At 63.8% G+C, this 25,328-nt stretch overlaps 1 protein-coding gene across 1 annotated transcript in view; it reads left to right on the top strand.

The window, feature by feature from the left end:
- Nucleotides 1-23,133, top strand: part of SRCIN1 (SRC kinase signaling inhibitor 1) — a 44,636-nt gene extending 21,503 nt beyond the window's left edge. The window contains exons 4-21 of the mRNA XM_068418803.1: nucleotides 7,773-7,965; nucleotides 8,281-8,479; nucleotides 8,877-8,970; nucleotides 9,478-10,307; nucleotides 11,078-11,170; nucleotides 11,344-11,387; nucleotides 11,682-11,860; nucleotides 12,061-12,236; nucleotides 12,511-12,641; nucleotides 13,116-13,263; nucleotides 14,223-14,535; nucleotides 14,856-15,108; nucleotides 15,279-15,433; nucleotides 15,541-15,693; nucleotides 16,528-16,656; nucleotides 18,232-19,431; nucleotides 20,522-20,659; nucleotides 23,008-23,133. Of these exons, the coding sequence (XP_068274904.1) occupies nucleotides 7,773-7,965; nucleotides 8,281-8,479; nucleotides 8,877-8,970; nucleotides 9,478-10,307; nucleotides 11,078-11,170; nucleotides 11,344-11,387; nucleotides 11,682-11,860; nucleotides 12,061-12,236; nucleotides 12,511-12,641; nucleotides 13,116-13,263; nucleotides 14,223-14,535; nucleotides 14,856-15,108; nucleotides 15,279-15,433; nucleotides 15,541-15,693; nucleotides 16,528-16,656; nucleotides 18,232-19,431; nucleotides 20,522-20,659; nucleotides 23,008-23,133 (4,554 nt within the window). The remainder of the gene's footprint in view (nucleotides 1-7,772; nucleotides 7,966-8,280; nucleotides 8,480-8,876; nucleotides 8,971-9,477; nucleotides 10,308-11,077; nucleotides 11,171-11,343; nucleotides 11,388-11,681; nucleotides 11,861-12,060; nucleotides 12,237-12,510; nucleotides 12,642-13,115; nucleotides 13,264-14,222; nucleotides 14,536-14,855; nucleotides 15,109-15,278; nucleotides 15,434-15,540; nucleotides 15,694-16,527; nucleotides 16,657-18,231; nucleotides 19,432-20,521; nucleotides 20,660-23,007) is intronic.
- The last annotated feature ends 2,195 nt before the right edge of the window (nucleotides 23,134-25,328 follow it).

Here is a 25,328-nt window from a genome sequence, read left to right as displayed (position 1 = left end):
AGCGCCTGCTCCCACCCTCTCCTCGCTCCCTGTGTTGGGGCATCGCCTGGTTTTTCGTCCGTGGGAGCTGCTCACAGAGCTGGGCTGTCTGTCCGTGCTGGGTGTTGTCACCGTGTCATGGCAGCAGGGATGAAGGCAGCATCCTTAGTGCAGGAACGGGGGTACCGAGGTGGGGTGGGACGAGGTGACTTGTCTGAGGGTACCCAGGGAGATGCAGCTGCACATCGGGGCTGGCGTCCCACATTTGGGGCTGTTTCCCTCCAGCTGTTGCCGCTGAAGTTGGTTTGTTGTTTTTTTTCTCTGCACTTTTTTTTCTCCAAGCCTTTTCCCCGAGAGGCACCCGCACATGTCAGCCAGCACCCGGCCTCCCCGTGTACAGCTGTTAGAGCAAATCATGCCTCGGATGCCGAAGAGCTGAGCCTTGTCACCTGTCACCCTGAAGTCCCCGTGCTGGCTCCCCTCCCTGCCCTTGGTGGCTGCGACCCCCAGCAAGGGCTCGTCCCTTCTCCCCCTCATCCCCTTTCTGCTGCTTGCTCACCCTTGGCTCCGCTTCCCCTCCACCAGCCGCCCCGAAGGATGCAGTAATTTGCTTATTTTTGGAAGATGCTGTCACACGAGGCAGCGCTGCCAGAGAGCAGGGCCTGAACGCGGCCCAGCGAGGAAGGGGATGGCCGGGGTGAACATCCACGCAGGGCTGGGGTAGCGGGGATGGAGGCAGGACTGGCACCCCCACCCCTAAAAGTGCCACGTACCCCTCCGTGATCCATCTCCTGGGACCGCCTCGGCCTCGGGGGGTGCTGGATCAGGCCTGTTTCTGCATCCCCCCCTGCCCATATGTGCAGGGTCTTGTGGCAGGGATGCTCCTGTCCCCAGGGATGCTCCTGTCCCCAGGGATGCCAGCCTGGTCGGGGCACGGGGAAAACAGCTCCAGGAACAAAAGGCCACCTGCCTTCACTGGGAGGTTAATGGTTCCACTCCCCGTGGGAGCCAAGGTCACAGCCGGTGCCGGGGGAAGAGGATGAGTGGGCACGGTGTGTCCCTGCGCCCATGGGTACTCCCAGCTCCAGCCCTGCCCTGGGTGCCAGAGCTCACTGCTGGCAGCGACACCGCTCCACCCCTGCACTTTTGGGAAGAAAGCGGGTGTTTTTGGGGGCTGAAGGCAGAGTCCTCAGCACGGCTGGGCTTGTGCGGTGCGATGGGGACAGCCCTTGGAGCTGCCTCCTCCCGTGCGGGCATCCCAAGCGCTGCCACCGACCCCACTGGTGCCTGGTGAGGGACCAAGAGGGACCTTCACCGTGGCAGGCAACCAGCAGCCGTCAATATTCATGAGGCTGCAGAGGATCCAGGCTTTTAAATATTCATCAGGCAGGCGAAGGCGGGAGGGTGGTGGTGCCAGCAGGAAGGGGAAAAAATGCAGAGAAGGGGCAAGCAGCCACCCGTGTCCCCTGCAGAGCCGGGCGGGCCGTGTCCGAGGGCAAAAGGGTGGGTTTTTTGCTTGGAAATATGACATCTGAGCGTCGGGCTCCTGCTCATCCCCTTGAGCAGGAGGATTCTGCAGGGCAGGCGCGAGGGGTGCTGGTGTCACTGGGATGCTCGCTGTGGGGTCACCCCGTTTCACCCGCGCCTCCTGCCCGGCTCCCGCTCACATCTGGCTGCTGGCAGCAGGCTGTGCACATCTGGTGGGGATGTGCCCCTTCCTTTAGTCAAGGGGTCCTGTTTGAAAAAAAAAACCAAACTAATCCGATTTTAACGCTAATCCTGTTAACATTGAGATCAGGATTAATTCTGGGTTAATCGGGATAATCCTGACAAAATGTTGAGCATTAGGCGTTGGGTGAATTATTGGTGCCGTGAGCGGTTCGCTTTTAATTCGGCGGTGGGGCGCGAGGGGTGGGGGCTGGTGGGGAGGATGGAGAGGCCACAACCCCCTCGGATGGAGGAGACTCGTGGTATGTCATATATCCCTTCGTATGATGCTCAGAGCACCCTGGGTGTCTCACTTCTTCCCCCTTTGCTGCTGCAGCCTCAGTTACCTCCAGTTTTTCCTCCTTTTCTTCACAGCTGGGCATCTCCTGGCTCCTCTGCCTGGGCAGGTAGTACTGGGACAACTGGGCTGCCCTGCCTGAAACTGAGTTGAAACTGGGTTGAAACTGGTTTGAAACTCGAGAGCTGATGCCCAGGCTGGTGGGGCGAGTGAGGTGATGCCCAGGTGCCGGGGATGCTGTGTTGCGGTCAGGGTTGCTCCCTGGGAGGGATTTGCAGCCAGAGTGGAGGCGAGGAGGTGTCTGCTGGGGCAGTGTCCCCTTACCTGGGCTCTGCTCCTCTTACCAAACAGCTGGCAGCTCTTCGCTGACTCACTCACTGGGAGCATCAATAATTAAGGAGTTCGTTAGGAAGGAATGAATGAATGAGCGGAGCGGTTTGTGACGCGCTGGCGGCGGTTTGTTGGCAGAAGGGTCAGAGCTGCGCCGGGTGGTGACCAGGCTCCTGATGGGGTGAGCTGGGCAGGCTGGGGAAGCTCAAAGGGGTTCTTCAGGCACCAACTGGGGATCATTTTGCAAGGGTCCACTGTCCCACGCCCTGGGGCACTGATGGCACAGCCCTCCCTGTCCCCAGGGGCCCCTCCAGCCGTCACTGGAGCCCAGGACCAAGGTGATGGGCTCTCATCCCAGTGTCTCAGAGGGCAGGGCACGGCTGGTACCCCTTCGCTGAGACCTGGGCTGAACTACCCTGAATCAAACACGTGGGATGAGATTGGCTTGGCTGAACCTGGGGGACAGGTCTGGGCTGGGCTCTGAGGGATGCTCCCCTCCAGCCCTGGGTTGTACCTACTGGCCGTCTCCTCCGCCGGTGCCTGTCCCGTCCCGCTGCCACACGCTGGCCCTGCCCTGCGGTGCCACCGTCCCCTCCGGCTCCAGTGAGCCAAAGTCTGGGAATTCAGGGGAGGAGACCTCGAGGGCAGGGGTGCAGATACCAGCTGAGAGAAACAGAGATTTTTATTATTATTTTTTTTTTAATACATAGGGAGACAGAGGCAGGGGCGGAGAAGAGTGATGCAGAGCAAGGGGCCAAGAAGCATGAGGCGGGAGCCCCACATGAGGGGTCCCGTTACCCTCTCTCATGGCTCTTCCCAACCCCGGCTCCGAGGGATGCTGTGCCAGGAGGTGGCACAGAAAGGTGCCTGCAGGTCACCCCGATGACTGGGGTAACTCCCAGCACAGCCCAGCGATGGCTCAAGCATCTGAAATGTCCTTCCCCGCTCCCAGCATCGCAGCTGAAGGCTGGTGGTGGGGTCTCCTCATTCCCAGCACAGCCCAGACCATCGGGGTGCTGGGGCCCACCCCAGCAGCTCAGCACCCCGCCAGATGGGACCTGTGGTCAGATGCCGGATTAAATGGTGAGAGGGGGATTATGAGGAATTAATCCAGATCAGTGTCCAACCAGGGGCTGGAGCCGGGGGTTTATGTACTCGGTAAACACCGGGATGCGTTGCTTTGCCCAGGGCTGGGCTCGCCAGCTCCGTGCCAGCTGTTCCCCAGCTGGCTGCAGCGGGTTTGGGGGGCCCTCGCCTTTATCCCATCATGTGGACGGCGGCAGCGGGGCAGAGCAGCGCGGCTGCCCGGCACCTTCGCAGGGCTCCGTCCACCCGGGCACGGGCGATGCCCGAACGCGCTCCAGAGCATCATCCCTGCGTGAGCTGGGGGGGGCCAGGGGCTGCTGCCAGCCCCGGCTGCTCCTCCCTGGGGTCCTGGGCAGGGGCTGAGCGTGGGGCCGGACGCTGCCCGTGGCAGTAGCACGGCGAGGGCTGATCCCAGCGGCGAGTGCAGGTCTGTGTGGGGGCTTGTGGGCTGGGCTCTGGCTGTCCCGGGTGGGTTTGGGGAGGGGAGAGGGGCTGCTCTCTGCCAGGACAGGCTGCAGAGCCTGGGCTGAGCTGGGAAGAGGAGCTGTGTGCCCTGGGCACGGCTCAGCAGGGTGCTCCGGGACCCCCCTTCTACTGCCCACTCTCCTTGTTGCAAATAATGTTGTTACCGTGGCTGGAGCAGCCCCGAGCAGCTCGGGTCGCCTCGGACATCGCCGTGGGTGGGAGTGGGGTGCTGGCGGGGGCTCGACGCCTGCGCTGTGACGAACCCTCCGCTCCCTCCCACTGGGAAGGGCAATATGGAAGAGGGGTGTGGGAGGGATGGGGGCAAAGAGGAGGAAGGGGAGGGCAGGAGGAGAGAAGCATCCTTACCTGGCCAGGCAGGTGTAGTGAAGCTGCTTCAGCGCCAACAGTAAAGGGGTTGTTGGGAGTTTTAGGAGCTGAAAGAATCGCTTAATTGTGTCTTTTTTTGGCTCTGGGGAGATAAAAGACAAAAGCCCCCAAGTGTCCCCCTGTTCCCTATCCCACCTCTTTCATATAAGGCTCCCCGGGAGGGGCTGGGGACACCCCAGTGCGGGGGGGGACATTCCTGCTGCCTTCCCCGGGGGCAGCCGGGTGCTTTGCGAGCGGGTTTTCGCTGGGAGAACCCCCAAAGCATCACCCAGTGCACACTCCTGAGGGGCAAAGCTTCGCTGATGCTTCTGCAGCAGCACCATTTCCTCTGCTCCAGCACGCAGGAGGCTCCGGGGGGGCTTTAAACCGCTCCCTGGCAGAGGGCAAGCGGGTTCCTGCCAGCCACCCCGACCTCGGTGCCCATCGCCCTGTCCACCACGGCTCTGCCCTCCCGATCCAGCTGGGGCCGGAGCTCCCGCACCACTGCCCCGTGGCCTTGGGTGGCTTTTGGTTTGTTTTTGGGCGTCTTTTGTTTTGTTTTTGGGCACCTTTTGTTTTGCTTTTTGGGCAGCTGCGCTCCTTCGCCTTCCTTCCGTGCTCTGCCCCTGAACCCGCTGCTTCCCACGCCCCGAGCCGCGGTGCCAGGACCCCGGGCTCCGGGGGAGATGCTGGTGCTGGCCCCGAGCCCCGACAGCTCCCACCACACGCAGAAATCAGCCCGGCGCCGTATTAACCCTGCGCTGCGACGCTGGTTCAGCAAGAAATGGGTCATCTCCCAGCGTGGCATCGCCGCGGCGCGGGGACAGCAGGGGGGAGAGCCGCGTCCCCTCCCCTCCAGCCCCCGCGGGTGGGTTTCAGATGCCGCTGCCCATGGAGCCCTTTGCGTGGGGGTCTGGGCTGGATGGAGACCACCCTTCCCCTTCCCGAGGTGGTGGCGAGGGTTTGGTGGTTATTTCCATCGTGCATCGGATCGAAAGCTCAGCCCACGGGGAGCCAGAGCCAGGATTGGGGCAGCACCCGCAGCCCCTCGTCTCCCCCTCCTCTGGACGGGCAGCGCTCGGTGGGGTGACACATTCCCTCGTGACAGCAGGGGACATCCATCCTGATGATGCACAGAGAGGTCCAGGCACTCTTCATCCCACGGTGGCACCCAGCAGGGCAGGATTGGGCCCCCCCCCAAAGCATCCCCAGGGATCTGGGCACCCCTTTCGGACTCCGCGGTGATGGATGAAGCTCCATGAGAGTGTCCCAAGGTGCTCGGGGTGAGCCGTGGCCTTGGTGGCAGCAGCCAGTGGCAGGATGGGTGGGGGCTGAGTTGTCACTTAACGTATTATCTCACGGGGTGTGGGGCAGGGGGCTGCGTGCCTCTCGCCACGGTGCCAGCGAGGGCTTTGTGGGGCCGCTGGGTCCCTCTCGAGCCGTTCCCTGCGCCCTTTGTGCTGAGCATCAGGCCAGAGCCGTCCCTTCTGGGCTAAAAATCCATTAATTTCCATCTTGCCCTTTTTTCCTTTTATTTTTTTTTTTTTCCCTGACTGATGCCATAATTAGCCCCAGCAGATGAGCTTAATTACTTGAGGTCAGCTGCAACCCTGGGGCAGAGGCAGAAGGCAGGAGGGGTCTGAGCTCACCTGGAGTGGGGCAGCTCTCCCTGCTCCCACATCCATCCTGCAGGCTATATGGACCGTGGGGTGTTGGGGTGTTGTGCTATAGGGGCTGTAGGGACCGTGGGGCATTGGGGTGCTGTGCTATAGGGGCTGTAGGGACCATGGGGCATTGGGGTGATGCTCCAAGGCACGCACACCACGACAGCCCTTAGCAACAAGGATGCCACGTGGCAACGTGGTCTCTGTGTGCCACGGCGGGGGGGAGGCAGCGATTCCCCTCCTTGGCTACAGCCATTTTTATTTATGATTATTTTCTCCAGACAAACCTGTCCTGGGGACGGGGTGTGAGCCCTGGTGGCGTGGGTCACGTCGTGGCGGCATGGGTCCCATCCTGGCAGTGTGGGTCGTGTCGTGGCAGTGTGGGTCCCATCCTGGTTGTGTCGTGGCAGCGTGGGTTGTGTCGTGGCAGCGTGGGTCGTGTCCTGGCCACACGCTGCCCTGTGTCCAGGGATCCCTCCGGGCTCGGGAGCTGGGGCACAGCCCTACAGACCCCAGACCACGACAGCCCGGGATGGGTCACCCCAAGCCCTCCCGGGGCTGTGTGAGGTGGGGGAGCCCCAAAACCAGCTGCTGCGTCCCCCGAACCTGCCCGCCGTGAACAGGGGGGAGAGGAGCTGGGGTGTCTCCATCGCCTCCTGCTCACTGCAGCTCCCTGGCCCCCACAGAGCCCCCGGGATGGTGCTGGGGGACGCGCTGGCCCGGCTCCCACCCAGCCCCGCTCCCCTCTCCTGATGTAAGCCTCCACGCGCCGGGTGCTTTGTGTTAGAGCAACACCAACAAAACTAAGCAGCCAATTTTCCAGCAATTAGCTCCAGCGAGAACATTTCAAGTCCTAGAAAACCCCGCCCTGCAGGATTAATTAAATCTTCCAATTAATGTCGAATTTAAATGATGATGATGGCTGTTATCATTTCAGATTGATTTTTCTTTTTTTTGTTGTTGTTTTTTTTGGTCTTAAAATAGAGCTGCTGTCCCTTCCACGCCGCCTTTTCCACACCCCGGGAGCTGGTTTGTTCTCTCCGTGAGCCTGGAGCACCCAGCCTCGTGTTTGGGGGTACGGGCAGGCAGCGTCTGAGGGGACCCGGCTGCGGGTTTGGAGGAGCCCGTGGCCGTAGGCTGAACTTTCCCGTGCTCGATAGATGCTTGGCCGTGGCATATTAAATTTTTCCTGCTCTAAACCCAAAGCCATTACGTTCCCCCGGCTCAGGCAGCCATAAACCTCGCTGCTGCTTTGCTTCCAGAACGAGCCGGGCATTTATGTTCCCCGGGAGCTGGTTCATTGCCGTAATGGATGTGTAACCTCCCGTAATCGCTAAGGTTATCCCAGCGCTTGCACGCGAGGCCGGGCTCGGGAACCAGCTGCCTCGCGCTGGGTTTGTGTGCGGTGGGTTGTGGGGGGGAGCTGGAAGGTGCCTGGAGCGGGAGCCAAGGGGACAGGGAAGGGTTGGACACGCTCAGAGCAGGAGATGGAGCTGGACCGTGTCGGTGTGCTGACTCAGCTCAGGACCCGGGACTGAGCATCCCTGGATGTGGATCCTGAGCATCCCTGGATGTGGCTGAGGATCCAGGACTGAGCATCCCTGGATGTGGCTGAGGATCCAGGACTGAGCATCCCTGGATGTGGCTCAGGACCCGGGTCTGAGCATCCCTGGATGTAGCTCAGGACCCGGGACTGAACGTCCCTGGATGTGGCTCAGGATCCAGGACTGAGTGTCCCTGGATGTGGCTCAGCCTCACCTGAGCCGCTCCATCCTGTCACTGGGCTTCGGAGGAAACACTGCTGCATCCAAGGGAGCAGAGCGGGGCCGGGGTACCCAGCACTGCCCTCCTCTGACCTCTCCCCTCTCCCCTTCCAGACGAGGAGCTCCCGACATTCCCAGGGCTCCCAGCCCGGCTTGGCCGATCAAGCCAAACTCTCCTTCGCCTCGGCCGAGTCCCTGGAAACCATGTCGGAAGCGGAGCTGCCGCTGGGCTTCAGCAGGATGAACCGGTTCCGGCAGAGCTTGCCCTTGTCCCGATCCACCAGCCAGACGAAGCTGCGTTCGCCAGGTACCCCTGGGGCTCAGCACCCCCTGGGATGGGCGGCATGTGGCTGCCTGGCCACTGCCGACCGTCCCTGCCCGCTCCTGTGTGTGCCGGGCGTGGGGTTGGTTTGTACCTGGAGGAGCAGGGGGCACTGCACGCCACTCTGGGCGGCCAAGAGGGATGAGCTGCCTTCGGCCTCGCTGCTCCAGGGTTGAGGTTGGGTGGCCAGAGGTCCCCCTGCACACAGGGACCTGCATCCCTGGCCTCGGCACGTCCTCGGTGCGGCACAGAGAAGGGCTGTGGGCTCACCTCCCCGCTCTCCGCTCCCTCTGCTTCCAGGGGTCCTTTTCCTGCAGTTTGGGGACGAGACGAGGCGCGTCCACATCACCCATGAGATCAGCAGCATGGACACCCTGCACGCCCTCATCGTCCACATGTTCCCCCAGAAGCTCACCATGGGGATGCTGAAGTCTCCCAACACGGCCATCCTCATCAAGGACGAGTCGCGCAACGTCTTCTACGAGCTGGAGGATGTCCGGTGAGGGTGCGGGGCTCTGAAACCCACCACAGATTGATTTGCTTTTCTTTAAGAGCATCACAGTGAGGAAATTAGGAAGCATTTCTTCTCAGCAAGGGTCATTAGCCATTGGAAAGGGCTGCCCAGGGAGGTGGTGGAGTCACCATCTCTGGAGGGGTTTAAGAAAAGCCTGGACATGGCACTTAGTGCCCTGGTCTGGTTGCCATGGTGGTGTCAGGGCAATGGTTGGACTCGATAAGCCCAGAGGGCTCTTCCAACCTCATTGATTCTGTGATTCTGTGAAATTGGTGGGGTTGGAAGCAGAAGGGTGGGTGTGGGGGCAGTGCTGTGGCTGGGACTTGCTGGGGGCTCAGCGGCCGCCTCTCCGCGGTGCTCATGGCTCCACTTCTCCTTTCAGCGATATCCAGGACAGAAGCATCATTAAAATCTACCGGAAAGAGCCGCTCTACGCCTCGTTCCCAGCCTCACACATCACCAACGGCGACCTGAGGGTAAGGGGGGACGGGGTGAGCCTGCGGTGTGGGGCACCCGGGGGGCTGGGACCGGTGACAGCAATGGAGACAGGGACTGGTACTTGTGTGTGTTTGTGGAAGGAGTGATGGCCACGGTTCATGCTGCCCAGGTTGCACATAGAAGCTGTCGCTGCCCCCTCCCTGGCAGGGTTCAAGGCCAGGTTGGATGGGGCTGGGAGCAACCTGGTCTGGTGGAAGGTGTCCCTGCCCATGGCAGGGGGTTGGAACTAGATGGGCTTTAAGGTCCCTTCCAACCCAAACCAGTCTGTGATTCTATGATTGTATGTTTGGGGCCTCACAGCAGGGTAATAAAGTGATAATTAGGGGATTCATCAGAATAAATCATCCTGCTCCTGGATGGGAAGGGGGGAGCTGCCGTTTGCCAGGCGCAGGAGCTGCGGGTCGTGGTGCTTGGGGGGGTGCAGCGAGGCTGGGTCAGAGCTGGGGCAGGGGACGCCGCGCTGACCCCCCCTCCCCTCCCCGCAGAGGGAGATGGTGTACACCTCCAGGGAGTCCTCTCCCACCCGCCGCCTCAACAACATGTCCCCGGCTTCCCACCTGGCCTCCGGCTCCCCGCCGCCCGTGCTGCAGTCCTCCTCGCCGTCCCGCTCCCGCATGTCCTACAGCGGGGGCCGCCCGCCCTCCTACGCCGGCAGCCCCGTCCACCACAGCGAGCGGCTCTCCAGCCTCCCGCCCGCCCAGGGCGTCTCACCCAGCCCCAGCGCCATCCTCGAGCGCCGCGACGTGAAGCCGGACGAAGACCTGGCCGGGAAGAACGTGGTGCTGATGAAGAACGAGGGGCTGTACGCTGACCCCTACGGCATGGTGCACGAGGGCCGGCTCAGCATCACCTCCACCCAGTCCCTGGCCGGCATGGGGGACCCTTTTGGCTACTCGGGGGGGCTGTACAAGCGCGGCTCCGTCCGCTCGCTCAGCACCTACTCGGCGGCCGCCTTGCAGTCGGAGCTGGAGGACAGCCTCTACAAGCCCAACGCGCCCCTTTACACCGACACGTACGGCCCCGGCCTGGGTTTCCGCATGCCGCCCTCCTCCCCGCAGAAGATGGCCGATGGGCGGCTGGTGGAGGTGCAGCCGGGGCAGAGCCCGCACAGCCCCTACTCGGGACCCCCCAGCCGCTCCTCGCCCGTCCGTCAGTCCTTCCGCAAGGACTCCTGCTCCTCCGTCTTCATGGAGAGCCCCGTCAACAAGCCGCGCAACCCCGGCTCTGCCGGCCCCCCCGAGCTGTTTCCTGGCCCCGGTGATCGCCCGCTCTCGGCGTTCGGCTCCCCTGGCCCGGCCAAGGACACGGAAACAAGGTGAGAAGGGAAACCCCACCGCGGGTGGGAGCTTTGCTGCTCAGCCCTCAGGGCGGCTGGGGAGGTAGAGGAGGAGCGGAGGAAGGCTTTGCCCTGTCACCGCCGTGGCAGAGGTGCCGGGGTGGGTAATTAAGCACCAGAGCCCCTCTGGCTGAGAGAGCTGGGGCTGGTCAGCCTGGAGAAGAGAAGGCTCCGGGGAGAAGTTCTAGCACCTTCCAGTGCCTGGAGGGGCTACGGGAAAGCTGGAGAGGGGCTTTTTACAAGGGCATGGAGTGACAGGACGAGGGGGAACGGTTTTAAACTGAAAGAGGGGAGATTGAGATGAGATCTGAGGAAGAAATTCTTTGCTGTGAGGGTGGTGAGAGCCTGGCCCAGGTTGCCCAGAGAAGCTGTGGCTGCCCCCTCCCTGGTGGTGTTCAAGGCCAGGTTGGATGGGGCTTGGAGCAACCTGGTCTGGTGGAAGGTGTCCCTGCCCGTGGCAGGGGGTTGGAACTGGATGGGCTTTGAGGTCCCTTCCCACCCAAACCAGTCTGTGATTCTATGAAGTTCGCAGGACTGAGGGGAGCGACTGGGGGCGGCCGGAGGCAGGACGAGAGAGGGAATGAAGGGGGTGGGTGTAGCTGGTGACAGCGGCGCTGCCACCTCCCTGATGTCCCTCCTGGGATGTGCAGGGACCCGGTGGGTGGGTGGGTGGTGGTAAGGCCAGGACAAGCCTGAGGGCACCCATGGGTGCTGGAGCCAGCTCCTCACACTGTCCCTCCTCCTGGCAGGGAGCGGATGGAGGCGATGGAGAAGCAGATCGCCAGCCTGACGGGGCTGGTGCAGAGCGCGCTGCTGCGCGGCGCCGAGGCCGAGACCCCCAGGTACGGGGCAGGAGGGCGGGTGGGGGACCCGGGGCTCTGCTGCGGGCAGGGGGGTGCCTCCAGCTGGGCTGTTCGCTGCTGAGGCTGGGGGCTTCTGTCCCCATCCCCGGGGGATGCCAGCCCCCGCCGTGCCCCCACATCCACGCGCGCTCCTCTCCTCTCTTTCCTTGCAGTGAGAAGACAGAAGCCACCAACGGCGGGACCCCCCCATCAGCGTGTAAGTGCCTGCAGAGCCCCTCGGCACCCCGTCCCCCTGTCCCCCTGCCCATGGCTGCTGGGGAGTCCTAGGGTGGGCGCAGGAGCGGGGCCTCATGCTGGCAGCCCCCAGGACCCTCCCGTCCTGCCAAGGCATGGCTCCGGGGTGGCCTTTCCTTGGGACCAGTGTGGGGGTAGTGGGTGGATCCCCCCCAGAACTGCCAGACTGAAGCACGGTGTGGGGAAAGAGGGGGTCTGCAGCCTCCCCCGGGGTGGGGGATCTCCCCTCAGCAGCCTCCGCTTGCCCTCCCTGCAGCCACCAGCCGCAGCAGCACGGGGACGCCGGTGCCAGCGCCGCCACCACCCTCGGCCAGCAGCACGCCGGCGGGGCAGCCCACGGCCATCACCCGCTTGCACATGCAGCTGCACCTCCACGACCTGCAGCAGAACACCAGCGACCTCCGCAACCAGCTGCAGCAGCTCAAGAAGCTGCAGGTGGGTACTGGGGGGGTGGGGGGACCCCAGCCCAGCGCTTACTGGGGTGGCTCCAGTCCCAGAGCAGGAAAATCCCACTGGTGACCTCCTATGGGGCTGGGTGGGAGAGCGAGGGGATCCCTCCCCACGCCGAGCTCAGAGCTGTCCCACCCTGGGGGGATCTCGCCCAGCTTGAACCCCCCCTCTCCTCATCCCTGCAGCTGCAGAACCAGGAGATGGTGAAGACGATGCTGCGGCGGACGGAGACGGAGCTGAGCGTGCGGGTGACGGACACGGTGCGCAAGCACGAGGACCCCCTGCAGCGCCAGCGCAGCTTGGTGGAGGAGGAGCGGCTGCGCTACCTCAACGAGGAGGAGCTCATCACCCAGCAGCTCAAGTGAGGAGCGGGGATGGGGGGCCGGGCAGGCTGACCCCCGTGGGCCACGTCCTCCGTGGGTCGTGGGTGTCAATCAGCAGCTCTGCACTGTGCCAGGCCACGTCCTTGACCTTGTGTCTAGCATGAGGAGGGGTCCCCAGCCCTGTTGTCCCCAGCCCCGTTGTCCCCTCCCCTTTGCCACATGGGGACCTGCCAGGCTGGCCACCCCTGAGGCTCCCCAGCATCCCGTAGTGGCAGTGACACCGACATGGCTGCTCTGCCTCTGTGCTCACAGTGACCTGGAGAAGTCAGTGGAGAAGATCCAGAAGGATTTGGCCCACAACCACCGGCTCATCCCTGCGCAGGAGCTGGAGGAGAAGGCGGTGGTGCTCAAGCAGCTGGGGGAGACGCTGACGGACCTCAAGGGTGAGGAGGTGGCCGGGGCCTGGGCTGGGTGGCAGGAGGAGCCTGTCTGCCCCTCCCTGCTCCACCCTCACGCACGGGATGCTCCAGGTTGCCTCTGGGTTTGCGTGTGTGCAGCTGCCGGCGTGTCAGCCCCTGCATCCACGTCCCCAGGGTCCCGGGTCCCAAGTCCCCAGGGTCCTGGGTCCCAAGCCCCCAGCTCCAGGGCAGCGTTTGGTGCCTGTGGATGTGGCGGGGGCACCTTCAGGTGCCTGGGGGGGTGAATGGGGGAGAGATGCTGGGCACAGGGAGCAGCAGAGACACCAGCCCAGACTCCCCAGGATTCATCCCACTCCCTCTGGCAGGGTGCCCTTGCCAGTGGTGTGATGGCCACGGTGGTTTTGGCAGGTGTGGGGTCCCCTGGCATTGCCAGCCAGGCACCGGGAGGGGCTTCGGGCACAACAGGGCCCTGGTGACCCCCCCACTCTCCCACCCCAGCCCAGTTCCCCAGCCTGCAGAGCAAGATGCGGGTGGTGCTGCGGGTGGAGGTGGAAGCCGTCAAGTTCCTCAAGGAGGAGCCGAACCGCCTCGACGGGCTCCTCAAGCGCTGCAAGACGGTGACAGACACCCTCGCCCAGATCCGCAGGTGAGCCCCGGCCCTGCAGCCCCCCCTCTTTCTAAACTGACTTTTCCTTATCGCCTTGAAAAAAGCGTGGTCCTGTACCCAGACAGAGAGGCAGCGATCAGAAATCTCCTTCCTGAGGAGCAGAAAAAAACATTCTGCTGGAGAAAAATCATCTGGTAGCGGCAGGCTGGGCTGGGCGCCGCGGCTGAGCCCTCCTGCCTCTTCCCATCACGCGCCCCTTCGGGCCGGCGCCCGGCTCAGCCCCGAGCTCGCCTCGGGCTCGTCGCTAGCCTGGTTTTCTCCGGCGATGAGCTTGTGTGATCACGCGGTGTCTGAATGTGCCGACCTGTCACTCCCCAGCCCTGGTAACTCCAAATCCGAAGGGTGATGTCAGGGTGATCTGACAGAGGGGCAGGATCCGATGGAGACAGGCTGAGAGAGCTGGGGCTGTTCAGCCTGGAGAAGAGAAGGCTCCAGGGAGACCTTCTAGCACCTTTCAGTGCCTGGAGGGGCTACGGGAAAGCTGGAGAGGGACTTTTTACAAGGGCATGGAGTGACAGGATGAGGGGGAATGGTTTTAAACTGGAAGAGGGGAGATTGAGATGAGATCTGAGGAAGAAATTCTTTGCTGTGAGGGTGGTGAGACCCTGGCCCAGGTTGCCCAGAGAAGCTGTGGCTGCCCCCTCCCTGGCAGTGTTCAAGGCCAGGTTGGATGGGGCTTGGAGCAACCTGGTCTGGTGGAAGGTGTCCCTGCCCGTGGCAGGGGGTTGGAACTGGATGGGCTTTAAGGTCCCTTTCCTCTCGACACCCAGCCCTCATCTATTCATACACATTAATCAGATCCCCTCTCAGTCTTCTCTTCTCCAGACTCAAAAGCCTCAGGTCTCTCAACCGTTCCTCATAAGGCAGGTGCTCCAGTCCCTTAGCCATCCTCGTAGCCCTCCGTTGGACTCTCTCCAGTAGCTCTCTGTCCCCGGCAGGCAAGTGGACGAGGGCGTGTGGACCTCCCCCAGCAACCTCAGCCAGTCCCCCAAGAAGGTGGCCCCTGAGACAGACTTCAGCAAAGGGCTGGATCTGGAGATGCCCACCAGCCCCCCCGTGAGCCTCCACCACCTGACGGCCGCCACCGAGAGCCTGGGCATGCCCAGCTTTGGGCACAGCCCCCCCCAAACCCAGAGCCACCCCTCCAAGAGCAATAACCCTGCCCGAGCTCCGGAGATGGTCCCTGCCAAGACCCAGACGGGCCCGGAGACCCCCAGCAAGAAGAGCGTGGACAAAGCCGTGTCCGTGGAGGTGAGAGCCTGGGGTGGGTTCCTCAGCTGGGGGGGCTCTTCCAGAGGGTCTATCCCCACGTCCCCCTGCTGAAACTGAGGACAGGAGCTGGGTCCATCCTCCTCCTCGCTGGGTTTGTAGCCGATGGGGTGTCTGGAGGTGATGCTGGCAGCCTTGGGAGCACCCCTCAATGGCCCGTGGTGGGGTGTGCAGCTTGGGGAAGGGGTCAGCGCTGACCTGGGCTCAGGATGAGGTTGGGGGGGTGGATGGCAGCAGGGCTGTGGGCAGGAGGGCAGGAGAAGGTGCTGGGGGCTGCATCGGGCTGTGCCTGGGGTCCGCAGGCTGCGGAGCGGGACTGGGAGGAGAAGCGGGCGGCGCTGGCCCAGTACAGCGCCAAGGACATCAACCGGCTCCTGGAGGAGACGCAGGCCGAGCTCATGAAGGCCATCCCCGACCTGGAGTTCGCAGCCAAGCACAAGCAAGCGGCGGGCGGCAGCGGCAGCGCCGCCTCCACGCCCGAGCACAAGCCCTCCAAGCCGCAGCACGCGCCCAAGCCGGGGGGCAAAGGGGACCCCAACGGCCGCCGGGGCTCAGGTACGGCGTGGGGAGGGTCCGCCCGGGGTGATGGGGGCCGGGTCCTGCACGTGCCGTCACCGGTGGGTCCCCTCTGGGCTGCCCCAATGGGGGCGGTTGTGCCTGGGGGGGTGGTGGGCGAGCTGGGGCAGGGAAGGGGCTCGTGGCCTCACGGCATCGTTTGTGCCCAGACGAACTGACGGTGCCACGGTACCGGACCGAGAAACCCTCCAAATCGCCGCCACCTCCCCCCCCGCGCCGGAGCTTCCCCTCGTCCCACGGGCTGACCACAACCCGCAGCGGCGAAGTCATCGTCACCAGCAAGAAGGAGCCTGGGTTTATGAAGGTGGGGAGCGGGGCTGGGCTGGGCTGGGCTGGGCTGGGCACCATCAGCAACACCAGCACCGGCTCCTGGTGCCCCCCACCCCTCACTGCCCTGCTCCCCCCTCGCAGAAAGCCGAGTCGGAGGAGCTGGAGACCCAGAAGCCGCAGGTGAAGCTGAGACGGACGGTGTCGGAGGTGGTCAGGCCGGCGTCCACCCCTCCCATCATCGCCTCCGCCATCAAGGACGACGACGACGAGGACCGCATCATCGCGGAGCTGGAGGTGAGCGCGGGAGGGGCCGCGGGGCGCCCCAGCTCCCCCCGCACCGCGGGCGATGCCCACCCTGCCCCGTCCGCTCACGTGAGGCTGCGCCCGGCCCCGGGCACCTGTGGGAACACCTTGGGGTCGGGTCCGGGGGTGACACCCACTTTGGGCATCCCCCTCCTCGCGGTGCCGCGGGGACGGGCAGCACGGAGCGGTTGCACGCTGCCGGACTGGGTGCTGTCTTCCTGGGTCACCATCTCTCCTCAGCGCTTCCACCCCATCGTGGGCTTTAAGCCAAACTCGTTTGATTTTTAACACTATGCAGCTTGAGCTGGAGGTTCGTTGGGTTTTGTGCGCAGGGCACCCTGCAGAGATCCCACCCGAGGCGCCGTCCTGAGGCTCTGAATCCCCCCAGCCTGGCTCTGCCCCACGTCCTCCCCCCGTTTGCTACGGTCGAGGTGCCCAAGTGGGTCATGGATGGTTTTCCCTGACTGGTTTTCCCCCAGGATGCAGGGGGACCAGCGGGGCTGCGGGCAGGGGACTAGCGGGGCTGTGGGCAGGGGACATGGCCATGCTGCAGGCAGGGGACTAGTGATGCTGCGGGCAGGGGACATGGCCATGCTGCAGGCAGGGGACATGGCCATGCTGCAGGCAGGGGACCAGTGATGCTGCCAGCAGCAGGGGGCCGGGGTTGCCTCCGTGGCTGATGAGAGCAGCCGACGTTTCGCTCGCTGCCGATGGCTGCCCAGCCCCACTCCTGGCAAGACCAGTTCAAGCATCCCTGCAGGCACAGGCTGCGTCACCATTGCCCCCAAGCCTCCCTCCTCCAACGCGCCGTGTTTGACTCCCCAGGTGTTTCAGAGAAGCTCTGCCTCCCCTTCCCTCCCCAAGCTCCGTTACGAGGCGCTCGCGGCTGCCCTCTCCCCTGGGCACGCAGACTTGTGGCCCAACGGAGCCTCCGGTGCAGCCCAAGGATGGAAGGTAACGGCTCGCCCTGAGCGAGGATCCCTTCTCCTGTCACGGGCTGCACTTCACCCACCTCCTCTCCTGCCTCTTTTTAACTCACTTCTGCCTCTGGTTTAACAAACTAACGGCTCCTCTCCACCCCTCTGCTCACCCCACGGCACCGACACGGCACAGGACCCAGCACTAACCCGGGCACCAACGGGGCTGCGGCAGCTCCTGCGAGGGCCAGACCCTGCAGCCACGTGGATGGGGGGAAGGAAGGGCCCCCCCAGCACCCCCCTGGCAGGGCACGGGGAGGGCTCGCTGCTCTCACGCCGCACTGGGTGCCCAGGGAGGGTGTCACGGGCACGGGGGCCGTGGCGGGCGATGCATGTCGTGCCCTGCGTGGGGACACCCTGCTCCACGTGCACGGTGCCGACAGGAGGGGACTGGTGGCTGCTGGGACCCCCGTGGCCTTGGCCCCGTCACCCCTCCTGCCTGGCTCCCTCCCAGCCCTCCTGCCCTGGGCTCCAGGGCGCAGAGAGCAGGGGCAGGGAAGGTGCTGGGAGCATTGGGTGAGATGGAGCAGGGAGTGCCTGGGGTGGGAGGGCAAAGGACAGAGGATGCTGCTGAGCATCTCGTGAGGGGAGCTCTGCTGCTGGGGGGGGGTCTGGGTACATTGCAGGGGTCCCGCTGGGTCCCTCCCCTCTCCTGGGAGACCCAGCACCAGGGCTGAATCGAACCCGGCTGCCCCAGAGCAGCATCTCCTGGCCCTGCGGGCAAGGACCCTTCTCCCCAGAGCTCGGCCGGGTCCAGCTCCGCACCCAGAGCTCCGTGGCCATCCCAGCGCTCGTGTCTCCTTCCCTCGCTGCCCCGGGGGCTGCTCAGACCCCCAGGGCTGGGGCATGAGTGAGACACACCATGCCAGGGCATGCGTCCCTGCTGCCCGTCCTGTGCCACCCAGGGTTACGCCGCATCGCCCGGCTCTGCCGTGAGCCCGGGGGTGTCGGCACCGGGCACCTCTTCTGCCAGAGCATCCCTCCAGCTCGCCACCACGGAGGGCACAGCCGGCTCTGCTCCCCCGGGCGTTGCACGGCTTGTTGCATCTCCCCTAGGACAGGAACAGAGGGGTGGGGGAGGAAGGACGGTGGCTTCTTGCTGCTCCGGTGTCCCTTGGCAGCTCCTTTGCTGTGGCTCGTCCCCTTCCCTCGGCTCTGCTGGGAGCAGCCGTGTCCGAGGGCTGGACTCTGCTCTTGCACCAGTGTCAGGCCAGTTTACACCAGCACAGGACTGGGGCAGTCAGGTTGCTAAAGGCGTTCGGGAGGTGCAGCAGCACCGACTCGTTTTTGCTGAACGCTCCAGGCAAGTTATTGCCCAAATCTCCCAGCCCCAGGTTGCCTTAAGCACAGCAGAGCCGGTCCCTGCCCGTGCTGTGGGCACCGGAGGGACGTCAGGGCTGAGCAGGAGGGAGCTGAGCATCTCCCTGCAGCACCACGATGCCCGGAGGCACCGGCGATGGGGGACCCGTGTAGGGTGTGCGGACACGTAGTGCTCCCCGCTCCCTCCCACCGCTCGCCCCCGGCTCTTAATCTCTCTGAATTCTCTACCTAGGAGCCGCTGGCCCTGGCTGCCCCGGGCAGCAGGGCTTTCACCCTCCCGCAGATCGTGCTCACCCAGTGGGGGTCTGAGCCGCCGTCCCCCGAAGCCGAACCCGAGGCGCGGGTGCAAACGGGCTGCTCGGAGCACGGGGACCCGGGTGGCAGCGCGGGAGCAGGAGGGGAGCTCGCACCCATGCAGGGAAGGGAACACCATGTGTCTCCTGGCACCTCTGCAAAGGCTCCGTCCGCACGTGGGTACCCCCCAGCCGCAGCCCCGCAGCCCCCCAGCAGCCCAGCCCGGGGCCGTGTCCCTGCAGCCGGAGAGCCTTGGAGGTTCCCTCTAGCAGCCAGCGAGGTCCCGTCTCTCTCGAGGCACCAAGCGAGCCGGCCCGTGGGGGCAGAAGGAGGGGACACTGCTCTGAACGCTGCCGGCAACAGCAAGACTTGTCACCGAGGTCCCTTGGCTGCTCAGCCCCCTGGTCCCCGGGGGGATGCTGGCACTGGAGGGGCAGCGCTCCCCTCCACTGGTGCGGGCAGCAGCGGGTCCGGCGCCGTCCCCCAGCGTCCCGGTGATGGGGAACCCCGAGGAGGAGCCCAGCTCCCTCCTGGGGACTCTGCTGGGGCTGGCAAACCCGCGCAGTGGGAGGTCACCTTGCCAGCCCCAGCCTGCCCGGTGCCACGTCCCGGAGCTGTCCCGGGCGGGGGTCCAGCCCCACAGGGACGCAGAGAGTCCTGGGCTGAGCATCCCTGGGAGGAGGTCGCTGCTGTCCCAAGCCATCGCGCAGCGTCGCCGGGCCGGGGCAGCGTGGAGGACCCCGGGGCCGGGGGGAAGGTGGCAGAGGGGCTCTGCGAAGGGCAGTTGTCCCCTCGCTGCTCCATGACTCTGTCCAGCAAGGAGATTTATGAAGGCACATACCAGAGACTGGACAGCCTGGAAGAAACTATCCGGCAGCTGGAGATGACCCTCAGCGAGATCAGCAGCCATCCCTCGGCTGGGTTTGTGTTCCCTAAAGAACTGCTGAGACAAGCGGGATCCAAGGATGCTGACGAGGAGCCCGAGGAAGGTCTGGGGGATCTCAAACACAGGAGCTGTGACAACAGGACTGCCCTGGACCTCGGTCAGGCCAAAGATGATGCTCCCAAGAGTCCATCTCCAAGCAAGACCAAGCCCCCGCTGCTACCCAAGCCGCAGCTGCCCCTCGCCACGCCGCAGGTTTATTTTCTGTTATCCCTCTTGCTGTGCTCTGCCCCGGACTCGCTCTGATGTCTCTTCTCCTCCACCTCTACCTGCTCCCTCTCTGTGACTCTACCTCCAGGCAGAGCCAAGGTGGAAAAAAAACCAAATCTCCTTTTCTCCCTGGGTTTGGGAAGCGCAGGGCAGCGGGAGCCAGGCTGCGGGCAGCGGGAAGGCAGGCGGTGCCAGGCAGCGGTGCCCCTCGCCGGTGCCACCAGGTGCCCATCCCTCGCTGTGCGTGGCACCGGATTAGACCCCGGCTATCTGGTATCTTCTGCCCTGGCAGGTTTTGGGGCTGAGCGTGGGGCTGGCGATGAGTACGGGGCCGGTGATGAGCATCCCATGGGGCTGGGGACGAGCAGACCCTTCGCTCACCTGATGCACTCACCTGGCCCGGTGTCCCTCTCCCATCGCAGGTGCCATCCAGCAATGGGGCAACATCGGTGCTGCCAGTTCTTGCTGCCAAGGTCCAGCCTTGGCACGGGGCAGGCAGGAGGCAGCGGTGATGGCAGGGAGAGGGTCCAGGGTGCCCTGGGCAGCAGGGGGGACGCGTGGTGAGCCGGGCTGGCACCGCTTCAGGGCCCTGCAGTGCCAGGGGCCGTGCGTAGGGCACTGCTTCCCTCGCTGCTGCTCTCGCAAGTCTTTGTACCTCCATCTGTGCGCAGCCACTTAATAAAAACCTCTGTACTCCCACTGCCACCGTTTCCACCTGGAATCTGCTTCTGCCTCTCGGCGCCTCTTGTCCTTCCTCCTGGCCGCGTGCCCTGTCCCGTGGGGATGCTCTCCCCTGCCCCTGACTCCCTCTCTGCGTTGCAGCGGGGGCTGTCGGTACGTCCCGGCTGCTTTCTGAGCCCACCCTCGGTGGGCACGTGGAGCCGGTGGCCTCATCCTTGCCTGGCTTTGCCACCATGGGCCACCTGGGCAGGGCCGGCACGGTGATGCCACAGGGACCCGGCGCATCTCCAGGCACCCCACGCCCAGAGCTGGCAGTGCCCCGCTGCCATCGGGGCCGGCGGGGGCTTTCATCCGCCGCTGTTAACCCCCTTCCCCAAATTCTCTGTCCCGGCAGAGCGGCGGCGTCTCCATCCCGGCCATGAAGGTGGTGAGCCCGGCGTCGCGGCTGAAGCAGGGCCAGCAGGGCAGCCCCGACAAGGGCAAGCACGTGAAGCAGCGGATGGAGTACGTGCGGATCCAGGGCCAGCAGCAGGTACCCGAGCACCTCTAGCACCGTCCTGGCTCTCCCGTGAGGCACAGGCTGCCCACAGCCCTGGCATCTCCCTCGCTGCCTCAGATGGGGTGTGGGTGGTGGGCACAGGGCACCCTGTGGGTGCTGCTTTCGGGGACTGGGCTCTCTTGGTGCCTCCCATCGCCCTCGCTGAGCCCGGTGGGGCTGGGGGATGCGGGGACCCGGCTGTCGGGGTGCAGGGAGGGCTCTCGCCCCGTCTGTGCCCGACGTGGTAGTTTCCATAGGTGGCTGCTGGGGACAGGGACACGGCTTTGTGCTGAGAGCGGCCAACTCGTTACGAGTGTGGTGTGAGGCTGACGCCGGAGTCGTTTGTCCCCCAGCCCTGTGTGCCACCGCTGCCCTGATGGATGGGGCTGAGCCCCAGCGCTGGTCCCCTCGCCCCGAGGGACCCCGAGACCTCCCTGCAGAGCATCTCGGCCACGGCGATGAGGCTGTGGAGCCGTGTGCTTGGCACGGGGGCTCCCAGGGCCTGCACTTGCCCAGGGCTTGGGCTACCCAGTCCATTTCTGAGCCCTGGGACCCTCCATGCCCCACGATGCCACGTCCCAGGAGGGAGCTGGTCCCAGGAGGGGGGTGTCGTGGGCAGGGTGACAGTACTGGGGTGCCCGGCGGCATGGGGAGAGGGTGGGGGGGGCCACAGCAGCTGGAAGAGGAGCACTTTGGGAGGGGATGGGATGGTGTGTCCCCACCCCAACCCAGCACCCACCCCTGTCCTGCCCAGGGACCGCTCCTGCCGCGGGCAGTGGGGCTCCCCTCGGTCCTTGCTGACCCCCCAGGGCTGGCAGTGGCTCTCCAGCTCTCCAGCAAGGTCATGGCAGCCAGTTCACCACCCCCCCCACCCCTCCTCGCCTGTCCTCTCCCCCTCCCAGCCCTCCCCTCCCCTCCTGCCCCCGCCGTGGGCAACAGCCCCCCGCACGGGGTCACCCCATCCTCCTCGCTCTGTGTCTCCATCCCCTTCCCCGGGCCTGGCGTTAACAAACCACCCAATAAACCCCGTTTTGCTCATTCTGGTGGATCCATAAACCCTGTTGCATAAACCGAAGGTTTTTCCCAGTTACCTGGAGCTGGGTTGGGGCTCAGCCCCCCCGTCCCCCCTCGGGGCCGGAGCCGTGCGGGTGCTGTTTGTCGTGACCACAGCCGAGATGTCCCCGGGCAGGGTCTGTCCTTGAGGTTGGGGTCTCCCTGCCAGTCCCCCCCAGCACATGCAGCTGCACGTGGGTTTTCATACCCCATCAGAATCAGGGGGAGATGGGGGGGGGGTCCCTCTGCCCCCCTCCAGGGCTGCCCCATGGGCTGGGGAGCAGAGAAACGCTGGCCGAAAGTGCTGTGCTGGGAGCCCCGAGGGGCTGTGAAGCATCCCCTGGCCCAGGCACCCCAGGGAGGCCACCAAGTCCCCCTCCCTGGAGGCCACACACCAGCACAGTCCCCGCTGTCCCGTGTCACCGTGCTCCTCCTTGTCTCCACCTTGGGGCACCCCCAGCACTACCAGTCACCCGGCCCCTGGCACCCACCCGGCCGGACCAGGAGTTTTCGGTGGCACTTGTGTCCTCGCTGCGCTCCCTGCACAGGATTTGGCCATCCCCCCCTGCCCAGTAGCCCACCCTGCTGCGGCAGGGGCCAGGGGGGAGCTGGAGGAGCCCCCTCCCCATTCTGGGGGGTGTTTGTGAGCATCCTTCCTTCCCGGCACCCCTTGGACCAGCTCGTGCGTGAGTAGGGCTGGGTCACATCGTGCTGGTGGCCATCACACCTGCGCGGTGGGCGCAGGGGACTGGGGTGGGCACCGTCACCCCCCCGAGGAGCCGGGGCTGGCGTGGGGCTGGCATGGGGCTGGCGTGGGGCTCTGCCCCGCTCAGCTGGACGGCACCTCGGTGGCAGCCCCGGAGCTGGGCGCTGGGCCGGGTCTAACGCTGCCCTTCCTGTCCCCCCACCCCGCCTTTCTGCCCTCTCCCCTCCGCCCGCCCGCCTCGCTGTGTGTCCGTCTGTCCATGTGTCCGTCTGTCCGCGTGTCCGTCCGTCTCGCTCTCGTCTCTCTCCTCCTCCTCTCGGGGACGTCCCCATCCCACCCAGTAACGCGTGGGACCGGCTCATCTCGTGCTCTCTTTGTGGTGGCCCTTTTCCAGCTGCTTGACCTCAGGCCTAACTCAATGCTGCTGCTCAACAAACTCCTCTTTGGTTGTTTTTATTTTCCTTTCCTTTTATTTTCTTTCCTCTTTTCCTTTTGTCTTTTTTTTTTTTTAAGAAACTGTTTGACTTTCCTCCCCTTTCTCCTCCTCCTTCTCCTCCTCCTTGAATCTTGCTTTTCTTTCTAGGCCGCTAGACCACCTAAAGAGGCTAGTGAGACTTCCCCCGCGGTCCCAGAAAAGCCCGCGCCCGGCAGAACATCCATCCCCGTATTGACTTCCTTTGGGGCAAGGAACTCCTCCATCTCTTTCTGAGCAGCCTTGCCAGCTCCACCCGGCCGCTCTCCTGCTCCCGGGGCCGGGCTCCTCCCTGCCGCGGCCTCCTCCTCCTCCTCCCTGGGACTTGTCTTCTTGAGGCGCCTGGAGGGATCACCACCCATCCCTCTCCTTCTGATTTATTTTATTTAATTTATTTAATTTCAATGTCTCGCTCCAACGTGGCCGACCTCCTGTCTCGCCTCCGCTCCGCCACGGCCCGACTTCTGTCTCCCATCTCGCTCCGCAATGGCCAACCAGCCGCTTTCTCTTTCTCCCTCTCTCTTCCTCCTCCCTTTTCCTTCCCTTTCCCCTTCCCCTTCCCGTTCGGTCGCTGTCGGTTTGGTTTTTCCCCCCCTCCCTCTCCCCCCCTGCCCCTTTCTGTTTATTTAAGAGCTCTCAGAGCTTCACTCCACCACTTCCACCACCTTCAAGCCAAGGAGGAGCCCCCAACCCCGCTGCCCGCAGCTCCCGGCCCACCGCGGAGAGGTGGGGACCAGCGGCTGCCGAAGACCCCCCGGACACCCCCCGACCCCACCGCTCGCCCCCGACACCATCGGTGACACCGGCCCCGAGGAGATGATGCTGGGCAGCCCTCGGCGGGTGGCACCGTGGCCACGCCGCGTCCTTCGCTGGCCGAGGGGTCGGTGCCATCCCGACGGGGGGGTCGCTGCCCCCCGCTGCCCCCAGGGACAGGGAGCGGGGAGTGGGGCACCGGGGTGTGCCGGAGGGTGTGAAATGGGGAGGGGGGTGGCAGAGGGTGGGGGAGTCGGGCTGCCCCTGCGTGGGAACGTAGCACTTTACCTGGGTGCCTGGGCACTGGGGTGCTCGGGGGGGCTCCGACCACACGGGGACCCCCCTGGCCCCTTCCCAAACACCCTTGGGGACAAGCCAGCGGGGGGGGGTCCCTGGAGCCCCCTGTTCCCACAGAGGGGGACCCCCACGGTCCTTCCCCGGGGGAGCAGCCTCACCCTGCCCAGCCTGGGGGTCCCGGGGGGGTCCCCCGTACCCCCCAGCCCCAGCTCCAGTCACTCCTTTCGTTGGCTACTTTAGTCCTTGGGTTGTTTTTTTTTTTAATTTTAAATTATTTTTTTTCTTCTTCCCCCCCGCCCTCTTTTTTTGTATATCGATCATTTTTGTACAGAACGAGCCTTTTTTTGAATAACAAAGAGAAAAAAAAAAAAAGACCAAAAAAAAAAAAAATATTCATGATGCAATTTCTTTGGATTGCAAAAAGCAACTCTTTACATTTAAGTGAAGTGTCTTAACATTTTATATTGTTTTAAAAAATATATTTACATATTATATATATATAAAATATACGTAATATAAATATATATAAAAAATATTTAAAAAAAAGAAAAGAAAAGAAATAAATCTCTTCACGTCTGGTATATTAGGGGGGGGATTTTCTTCCCTGCTTAGACTAGAGCTCGCTGTGATGTTGAGAGGGTCGGGTCCCTCGTGCTGAGTTCGCATCCTCCACCCAGCACCTTCCTTGTCCCCGTCCCTCAAGGGGGTGGAAGGCACCCCGGGGACGCTGACCCCCATGGGTGACGGCCCCGGGGTGCTGCAGCACCCACCTCCCTCCCAGCAGCAATAGCAGTCGCTTGAGGCGTTTTTATTTAATTTTTAATTATTTTTCTCGGTACCAAAGTGAACCACTGTAGCAAAGCCGCATGGGAGGGGGGGCCCACTGTCCCCCAGCCCTGTCCCCCAGCAACCCACACCCATCCCCTGCCACCCTCTGTGGGTGATGGGATGCTCAGAGCTGGGTGATGGGTGCCCGGTGATGGGTGATGGGGTACCCAGTGCTGGGGTGCCCAGTGCTGGGTGATGGGATGCCCAGTGCTGGAGTACCCAGTGCTGGGTGATGGGGTACCCAGTGCTGGGATTCCCAGTGCTGGGTGATGGGATGCCCAGTGCTGGGGTGCCCAGTGCTGGGTGATGGGGTGCACAGCGCTGGCTTGCACCCATTTCTTCCCCCTCCCCAACCCACCCATCAGGCTGGTTTCTCCGTGAGCGTGTCTCTGCGTGTGCGTGTGCGTGTCTGTCCTTTCATGGCATCATGCAAAGCATCCCCGAGTGCTTTTGCTGAAGCAAGAGGATAAAAAAATAAAACAAAAAAAAAACACCACCTTGATTCTGGTTTAAACCAGAAAAAGGGGAAAAAAAAAAAAAAAAGGAAAAATATT

Source organism: Nyctibius grandis, chromosome 26 (assembly GCF_013368605.1).
Source record: "Nyctibius grandis isolate bNycGra1 chromosome 26, bNycGra1.pri, whole genome shotgun sequence".
NCBI lineage: Eukaryota > Metazoa > Chordata > Aves > Nyctibiiformes > Nyctibiidae > Nyctibius > Nyctibius grandis.
The sequence above is the reverse complement of the archived record's forward strand: the minus strand, read 5'-3'. Positions and strand labels throughout refer to the sequence as shown.